General features: G+C 47.8%; 1 protein-coding gene across 6 annotated transcripts in view; it reads right to left on the reverse strand.

Moving 5' to 3' along the window:
• The window catches only part of ARHGAP40 (Rho GTPase activating protein 40), a 34798-nt gene extending 27083 nt beyond the window's left edge, over positions 1–7715 (reverse strand). For 4 of the 6 annotated variants that reach the window (XM_016148266.2, XM_016148272.2, XM_016148271.2 and 1 more), the window contains exons 1-2: positions 7516–7570; positions 6938–7271 (exon numbers count right to left, since the gene is read on the reverse strand). In XM_016148266.2, coding sequence (XP_016003752.2) covers positions 6938–7083 — 146 coding nt within the window. In that variant the 5' untranslated portion in view covers positions 7084–7271; positions 7516–7570. Of the gene's footprint in view, positions 1–6937; positions 7272–7515; positions 7585–7662 lie in introns of those variants that run through there. The other 2 variants (XM_036229417.1, XM_016148267.2) reach the window with 2 other exon arrangements.
• Between the last annotated feature and the right edge of the window lie 1864 nt (positions 7716–9579).

Here is a 9579-nt window from a genome sequence, read left to right on the forward strand (position 1 = left end):
ACGATGCTCACCACATTTCCTCTACATCGTAATGCTGCTAGAGCTGATCTCTGGGTTGTAGAATTGTCAAGCATGACTTTTTTTTGTGTGTTGTAGGCAACAAGGATAAAAACGTTGTGAAATATAATCAATATAATTTAGCTTCCTTAATTAGGTCTGAGGCCGTGCCAGGAGACAAAGAAAGGCACAGCTGTGGGTGCTCCTTGCGCTAGTCCAGGTGAGCAAGAGCCAGAGAGATGGGAAGCGCATTCTAGGTGAGGAGACCAGGCCCATGGACCCGTGGCTCTCAGCCCTGACCGTGCACTAGAATCACTTAAGCTGCTTTTCAAACTCCCAGTGCCCAGGCAATACCCCAGACCAACTGCAGCAAAGCCACCGGCAATGGGACCCGGGCATCAGTATTGTCTGAAGCTGCCCAGCTGATTGCATTGTGCAACCAGTGTTGGGGAGCTCGGCTGGGGGCATCATGATGTGTCTGGGATTCAGAGAATCGCACAGAAGGTTTCAAGAGTGGGGTGGGAGCGAATGGATTGCATCAACATTCTCACATGGCACTTCTGGGAGGGGCAGCCTGCATTTTTGCGATGGCTGGAGGAGATTAAGGTACTGCCCGTGACCTCTGAGGTGACTGACCTATATTCCCAGCCAGAAAATCAGGATCAGCCAATCTCCATCTGAAGTAGCAGAGAGTGGTCATCCCATTGTATTTAGTGCATTTCAAAAGAGACGAAAATCCTGCCCCACCGCCCACCCCTAAGTGACAGCAATTGGCTGAAGCCGAGTCTCCTCGTGGCTTCCCCTTCGAATGGGCTGTGTGCCCTGAGGTGTTTGCCAGAAGGTACTGCAGGTTTTGGGGTGGCGGAGGGTGGTTGAGGCTTGCCCTGATCCAAGGTTATAGAAACTATTTGTCCCAGCCGGAATCATTTACTCAGATTATTTTATATGATGAACAACGTATAGAACTGTGTTGCTCAATACAATAGCCACTGGCCATGTGTAACTACTGAGAATTTGGAATGTGGTTAGCAGGACCGAGGAACTGAATTTTTGACTTCATTTCATTTTAACCAACTTAGGTTTAAAAGTGGGTGCTTGATCCAGTTGCTAGAAAACCTGGATATGTGAACGACCTCTGTGAATTTCCCTTGGTTGCCCTAGAACTACTGAATAAGAAACTCCGGGGGGCACAGCGCTCCCGGTTTTAACAAGCCTTCCAGGTGATTTTGATGCAGCTGCTGAGGGGGTGAGGCAGGGTGAACTCCTGGCGGGGGTTGGGGGGTGTGGAGAAGCAGGTGGGTAAGGTGTGGAGCAGGGTGTGGAAGAGTGGCCGTTGTTGGCAGAACACCTACCCCCACCCCCACCGGAAAAGAAAAAGATGCCCAGGTCCTGACTCCCAGCATCCGTGGATGCAGTTATGCGGCACAGCAGGTGTGACTGAGGTTGCTAATCGACTGACCTTGAGATGGGGTGACTATCCTGGGTTACCTGGGTGGTCCCAGGGTAATCACTAGGGTCCTTAAACGGGGAGAGGGAGCCCAAAGGTGAAAAGCAGGAAAAATGTTAGCATGAGGACTTTGAAGATGGAAGGGGACCACAGTCTAAGGCAGGCAGGTGGCCTCTAGGAGCTGGACAGCGGGTTCTCCCCTGGATTCTCCAGGGAGGACCACAGCCCTGCCAGCATCTTGATTTTAATCCAGGAAGACCCGTTTTGGGCTTCTGACCTCCAAAACGCTAAGATTATAAATGCGTATTGTTTAAGACACTAAATTTGTTACAGCAGCAACATGAGACACGTAACACGGTGGCTGAGGGCCCAGTTCCTGAAGTCACACTTTCTGAGTCTGGGCCTGTCCTCCTGATGTGTGGCCATGGGAAAGCACCCTCGTCTTCCCCAGAGCCCCCACAAAATGAGGGTGATGGCGATGATAACAGTATACACTGGGTCGTGAGGATGAAGTAAACTAATGCACGAAAAACATTTGGCCCACCATAAGTGCTCTAACAAATGCTTAAAAGCAAAACTGTTCCAACCAATGAGCAGCCTACCAACCACCTAAGATGGGGCAAACAGCCCCCAGGGAGAGGGCAGTAACCAGAGTGGGATGGGGTTCAGGAGAGAAGGCTTCCTGGACAAGGAGATGTTGGAACTTCGTTTTCAAGGAAACGTCAGTTATCATAGCGGGGAAGCGGGCAGGACGAGGCAGTCAAAGCTCACAGCAAGGGAAGCAGGTTACTAAGCTGGGAAGTACAAAGGAATGTCTCTTGAGCCTGCATTTGGGTTTGACGAGAATGGAGTCCAGAAGTAAGGGGTGGGGAGGAACATTTCTTCTGGGCAAAATAAAATCCGGAAGCCATACCTGGAAACACCTGAGATTTGATTATATCAAAATGTAAAGCTTCTTTATAACAAAAACACCATAAGTAAATTAATAAAACCAGGGATCAGGCTGAGAAGAAATATTTGCAGCAAATGATAAAATGGTGTTTTAAATATTTCTGACAAATGATAGTGTTACTGTCTGGTCTATATAAAGAGTTCTTAGAAATCAACAAGGAAAAAACTACCCACCAAAAATGCAATAGAAAAGTAAACAGCAGGTATGAATCAACAGCCACTGAAGATAAAATGTAAATGCTCAGTACAGAAAGATGTTGAACCTCATGAGTTATTAGAGAAATGCAAATTAAAACAATGAAATATTTTCACCCGTCACGGTGGCAAACGCCAAAAGGATTGCTAACACCTAGGGTTGGTAAGTGTCAAGGAAAAGGCATTCGCACATTCTCTGAGCATCTGCTGGCCAACCAGGTGGAGTCAGCAATACCTAATGGGAGGGGATTTGCAGGCGTGGAGAATCCCAGAGTTAAACAAGGAGAGCCTAAGCCCTCCGTGTAATTAGAGCCTTCTCCCTTGCTTTGTTGTGAGGCAAGAGGGGAAATAGGAAGCCCCGGTAGAAGGGACCTGCCTTTCTTGGGTGTGTAAGAGTCAGTCAAATCTCCCCTGCTGGTGAGAGAATCTGCGTGCAAGGGCTTTTTTCGCAAAGCCAAAGCCGAGGTGGCAGTTCTCTGGAGACCTCAGAAGACTTCAGTGCGAATAACAGCAACGATTAGAATGACACTTATTTTGCAAATAAAGGAAAGGCTTGGAGAGGTGGTAAGTGGAGGATTTGAGACTCAGATGCAGATCTTTCTACCACTCCAAGGAGTCAGGAATTCACTTATCACATGAAAACAAGCCTGTGCTGTTGAAGTCAGCTCCCAGAGTTATGTCTGGCATGTATTGTGTACACTCTGTATACCCTCACTATGCTAAGCCCTTCACATGCATTCATTTCATTCCATCCTCATTGCAAGCCCGTGAGGCAGGATCTGTCATTTGCAACCATCTTACAGAAAAGGAAAGTGAAGCTCAGAGAGGTTAAGTAACTTCCCCGAGTCCCACAGCTGGTTAGTGGTGAAGCTGGACTTTGAGATGCAGGGTCGCCTTCTACAACAGATCCATTACAACTGTGTGTGGGTGACCCATTCAGTGCTTGGAGTCACATAAAGGGGTGTGTGTCTGGGAGTTTAAAGGTACATCATATATGGAGAAATTGATCGACTTTAACCCTAATGGCAGAGACCTCAGAGCTACACATGAGCAAAATAAGAGTTTAGGCAGACTTTGTAAAACTGGTTTATTCCACAAACTACTGTCAACTAAGTCACCTAACCCATTATTGATTAAGGGATTCTGACTGTTGAGCTAGACTCAAATGGGTCTAGGAAGACCCATTTTGCCTCTGTGGTCTATCAGACACTCAGCATGTGAAAAGATGTCCAACTGCACTAATAATAAAAGAAAGATGAGTTTAAACAAAATACAATTTGCGAAGACTAAAAAGAGCTATCATATCCAGTCAAGAGAGTCAAGAACAAAAGAAAACAAAAGCTGGCCTCCACTTAGGGGGAGAGAGAGAGAGAGAGAGAGAGAGAGAGAAAGAGAGAGAGAGAGAGAGAGAACCTAAAAGTCCATTATAGGAAGCTAGTTAACAAAAGTAGTTTAGTCATAAAATGAATACCATGTAGCCTTGAAAGAGAGCAATGTAGGCTGTCCTTCTGCAACTAATCTCTCTGTATTTCCATGAAGAGATATTATCACATGGAAAAGGTCAAATACAAAACGCTCCAGGTATATAAGTGTTATATGCATGAATTGGATCATATTAGATTTTCCATATGCATTTATGTAAATATATATTTATGAAGCATAAAATCTTGTAGGATTTATACTGAACTGCTCACAATTACTATTGTTGTGGGTTGGAGGCAGAAAGGTGAAGTGGATATCGGTTGCTATTTTTTACTCATAAATTAACAGGAAATATATTTCTATTGAGAAGCAAGGGTGGAGGTAATCCCTACAGAGTCATCTTGCTATGCTTGGGCCATTAAGGATCAGCTCAAGGCTGAGATTTTAAGAATCAGTCCACACAGACCTCAAACTCCATATCCCATTCACTTTATGGGAAATTCTATTTGATGACAACGTTGACTCAAGTCCCCCTCTTCAGGTCTTTCTAATCAACATTTAGTGTATCCTATTGTAGTGGGTCAGTCCAAAGTCTTCCTCCTGGACCAACCTGTGGACATCCCAAGGGCTGGGAGGATCATATTCATCCTCATGCCCCCGTACCCATCATGGGACATCACGTACAGACAGTGAGCATTTCATTCATTGAACAACTATTTCATGAGCACCTGCAGTGCACTGGGTGCCAGAGATACACAGGTGAGCAAAAACAGATTTGGCCTGGCGTCTGGGAGCTTACAGTCCCACTGGAATTTGTTGAATAAATAAATGAGTCACAAGTGAGTGACCGGTGAGATGAACGAACTAGAGGGTAGGGAGAACTGACCTAGTGACTTTGTGAACCGATACACGAAAGCACTGGCCTGGAGCAGACAAACCAGCCCTGTCTCAGGGAAGTGGTTTTCACATTTTTTTTTTTTTTTTGCCATTGGAATCTCTTCTCAATAAACAAAAGAGAGAACAATGATATTACTGTAAACTCTTTTATAAGTTTAATTTAAAGCATTTACAGATCATACAATTTATATAATTTTGATGGACAAAATAAGTATTTGGCTTATTAAGATCACTTTAGGTATGTGATGTCTTTTGAGTAGTTTTTCGATACTCAAAATTATAATAAAGATTAAATTTAAATAAAAGATTTACAGAACTCTGGAGTTTGAAAAACTTCTGGAAGTAAGAGTGTTAGTTTTGTTCGTTTCATTCTGTTTGAAGTAAAAAAGGGAATGCAACGAAATTCATCCAGTAAGTATTGAGCACATTCAATGTGTCAGGTGCTCTTATAGTGAACTTAATGCCTCGGGGATCACAAGGAACCATGAGATTAAGGTCAGGGGAACAGCCATGATAGGTAGGTAGGTAGGTAGATGGATAGGTGGGTGGGTGGATGGATGGATGGATGGATAGATAGATAAATAGATAGGTGATAGATGATAGATAGATGATAGATAGATAGATAGATAGATAGATAGATAGATAGAGATAAACAGTCATGTCTTTGGCTTATTAAAAGCAATTCTCAATAAAATCACACATCCTGAGTAATTTTGGCCTGGCCCTGCCATGCATAGGAGCCCAGTGAATATACTCTGTGAATGAAATGATCTCCCCAAGCTCACCACCTCTTCCCTGGGTCTAGAAATTGTGCCCGCATCAGGGAGCTCTGTGGGCTCAGTTATTCTAGGATCAGGATTTCCTACTCCCCGAATCTGCTCTCCACATACAGGCCACGGTCGGCCCTCAGGTCCTGGGTGGAAATGAGTGGGACAAAGGGAGGTTCCCTGCTGTAGGCGTGTGCTGAGCTGGAACATTTTTGGAGGGTGACTGGGGAGGATCTCTCATAATTCTAATTCTTTCTTTTAAACCCGCCATTACCCTTCCAGAAATGACTTTTGCCCACACAAATCCCCAAAGACGTTCGTTGAAGGATTGCTTAGAATTGTTAAATATTGGAACCAGTCTAATTGCCCATTAGCTAGGACATCGATTGGTTCAAATTAACCAAAGGACATCCATAAAGCTGGATTCTGGGAGGCCGTTAAAATGAACGGGTTAGATCTTTATATTACTGATGTCCATGACACTAATTAAGGGGATCAAAGGACGCCTGGAAGCACACGGGTGGCACGATCCTATTCGTGTGGAACTACACAAGTATTATTCTACACGTCAAAAAAATTCCCCTCCGGTATATGCCAAAACTTTAACAGTAAGTTTGGGAGAATAGGCATAGAGCCTTTTGCACCATTTAAGTGTCTGTAACAATCATATTGTAATATGCTGAAATCATATACGGGGAGAAATGACTTTTTTAAAAATTCCGGCCTGGCTGTCAGAGGCAGGCTGAGCGAGGCAGGGGAGTGACGCAGTTGTCAGCCCAAGTGGCCACACAGCCACGCCGACCCGGCTGAAGCTCCATAGCTTAAGGTCCTGAATCCCAAACCCCAAATAAACCCCAGGGTCCCTAATACTCTCTATATCTGGGAGAAGGGTAAACAGCATATAATACGGGTCACTCGCATTTCTAAGAATCCCCAAATCAGTGACCCCTGGAGGAGGCCAACGGCAGGAGGCCAGGGCAGTGTTGTGGCCCAGGAAGGGTCTGGGTTTGGGGTCCCATGGACCAAGGTTTGAAACACACCTCCCTCACCTGGCAGCTGGTTTGCTTGACCTCTCAGAGCTTACATTTCCTCTTCTGTAGGATGGGAAGGGAACGTTGCCTCACAGGGGCGTTGTGAAGACTGAGATGACATGGACCCCTGGCACATAGTAGGTCCTCAGCTTGGTCGCCTCATTCCTCCGCCTTGGCTCTAAGACACCAATAGCCCAAACCTCTCCCATCCCCCTCCTGTGACTCCATACCTGCAGCCCAGGTCAGTCCAGCGCCAGGCGCAGCACCCCGGCCGCCTGGCGATGCGGGCCCGTGGGATCCGGGGACATGGTGAGGCCAGCGACACCGGGGCCAGCCTCTTCATCTGGGCGGCAGGGAGAAGGGCAGGCTCCGCCATGGGCTGGAACCCTCGCAGCAGCCAGGCCAGCCGCTGCACTGCTGTTGCTGTGGGGCTGACTCAGTCGACAGTTCGAGAAAGAGGAAGGCTGCTGGGCCTCTGTGGCACGCCCAGTTCCCAGACACCCCCACATTGGGACAGAAGATGTCCAACCTCCTCCCTGGCAGGGCTGGCTCAGCCAGGGCCACCTGCAAGCAGACATACACACACACACACACACACACACACACACACACACACACACACACACACACACACACCCCTGAGCCCTGCCCACCCGCCTCCACTGAGGTAAAGCAGAAATAGCAGCACCTTTAAAAAACTGTCATGAAATAAGATTTGTATTGCCATTATTATTATCTACAGACAACCGATTTTAAATAAAACTACATTAATAAAATACCTAGTTGGATGGAAAAAACAATCTATTACCCAGGGGTCTTCGCCTTGGCTTGGCCACACCCTCTGTGCCTTTGAACAGGTCTCCCGCCTTCTCTGAGCCTTGGCTTCCTCCGGGTCTTCGCCTTGGCTTGGCCACACCCTCTGTGCCTTTGAACAGGTCTCCCGCCTTCTCTGAGCCTTGGCTTCCTCCTCGGTAAAATGAGGATGGTGACACTTGCCAGGAAACAGAAAAGCAAGCCAGCAGGAGTGTTTAGAGAGCGTAAAAAAGGCAGAGCAAGTGTGGGGAGGGAGGAACGAAGCTAAGGGAGCAGGAAATGGGAGTGGCCGGGGGTCGGGAAGGGCCTCCCTGGGAACCGACTTGTAGCCTGGAATGTGAAGGAGCAGGAATGAGGAAGGGATGTTCCTCCTGGCTTCCTTAGCTTGTGTCCTATTTCTATATCCGTTCTGGGTCAGGAGTCTCTACACTGTTTTCTGGCTGGGACAGAATGTCGTGGTCTCCTCTGAATTGCCCTGGCCCAGCCAGCCCTAGTCTAAGGCTCTAGGTGTCAGTGGCCCTCCCAGGCAGCGTATTTGCCTTTGCACTAAGATGAGCAGCCCCACGGTGTTCCTTGAGGAGGGGCACAGGTCCACAGGAGCCCAATAACCGATGTCCCCCTAGAGACACAGCGCCCAGGACTATGCACAGTCCTGGCATCAGAATGTGGGAAGGGGCCCACAGGACAAACGGCCCGCGGGGGCCCCAAGTCTCAGCAGCCCGTCACTGGCTCTTACATGCAGACTAAGGCTGTGCAGGTGACTGACCGTCCGCGTTTCCCAAGCCTCCTCCTGAGGGGGAGACTTGGGAACCACACCGCCCGAAGGCCAAGTATCTGAGGGTCCCATTGGTACACAGGCCTTCCCTCCCAACATGCAAGTTGAAGTAGCAATAAGAGTGGGTGGAAAAGTACTTTGGAAGGAATGAGTTGCTTCATGTGGAAAACGTGGTAAGTGCTTAATAAAGGATGGATGGATGGATGGATGGATGGATAGATGGAGAATAAATGAATGAAAAATGGATAAATGATAGATGGATAGGTGGAAGAGTGAATATGTGAGCATGAGTGAGTGAATGAATGAATGAATGAGGGAGCCATTAGGTAAATGGGTGGATAAGTAAATGAGTGAATGAATAAATAGATGCTTGAGTGTGTCAACACGTTAGTACCTGAACAGAAGATCTTATGACTTCTCTTAGGTGTAGGGAACCCTTGGAAGGGAGAGAGAAAGAGAGAGTAGCCTCGGCCTTTCGAGCTTCTTTAAGGAAGCTCTGCCTCTTGGCTTCCTGGAGAGCCGTGTGTGCTGAGAACGAAGTGAAGTGTGTCCACTCTCTGGGCAACATTCCTCAGCCCCAGCCGGCCCGGTCCCAGCCCTGGAGTATCGGCCAGGCCGGTTAGATCACAACAGAGTGACTCAGAGCTGGCGGCCCTGCACCCTGGAGGCCTGCCAGCACCTCCCCGGGCAGCCTGAGCGCCAGCCCACCCACTCGCTGTCAAGAACAGTCCATGCCCCTCAGACCCAGCCTTTCTGTCCCTCCAAGCAGGTCCCACTCCCCACTGCAGTGTTATCATACCCTGGGTGACGTAGTGGAGCCTCCTATAGGCCTGGGGTTTGATCCTTGGTTTTGACACTTAGGCTGTGTGACTTCATGCTAATGCCTTAACTTCTCTGAGTCCCGGCTTCCTGGTCGTTTCAGTGGTTGTGAGGATTCAGTGGGCTAATACGTGCCGAGCACCGAAACTCTGCCTGGCACACGATGTGCAGTGGGCACCTATTTCCAGGCACTTTTCTTATGGATACGATTTACGGAGTGCTGTGTTCAGAGCTTTACATGTGTTACTGCATTCGGTCCTCACAGACAGAGGGCGAGGGGGTGAACTGTGTCCCGCCGGGATTATACGTGCCAAGTCCTGACCCCCTGGAGCCTCAGAATATGACCTTCATTTGGAAACAGAATCTGGACAGGTTATCAAGTTAAAATGCCCCCTTTAGGGTGGGCCCTAATCCAGTGACCAGCCCGTAAATAAAAGGGAAATTCGGGCCGAGATAGACACGTGC

This window comes from Rousettus aegyptiacus, unplaced genomic scaffold (genome assembly GCF_014176215.1).
Source record: "Rousettus aegyptiacus isolate mRouAeg1 unplaced genomic scaffold, mRouAeg1.p scaffold_m13_p_12, whole genome shotgun sequence".
NCBI classification, from domain to species: Eukaryota; Metazoa; Chordata; class Mammalia; order Chiroptera; family Pteropodidae; genus Rousettus; species Rousettus aegyptiacus.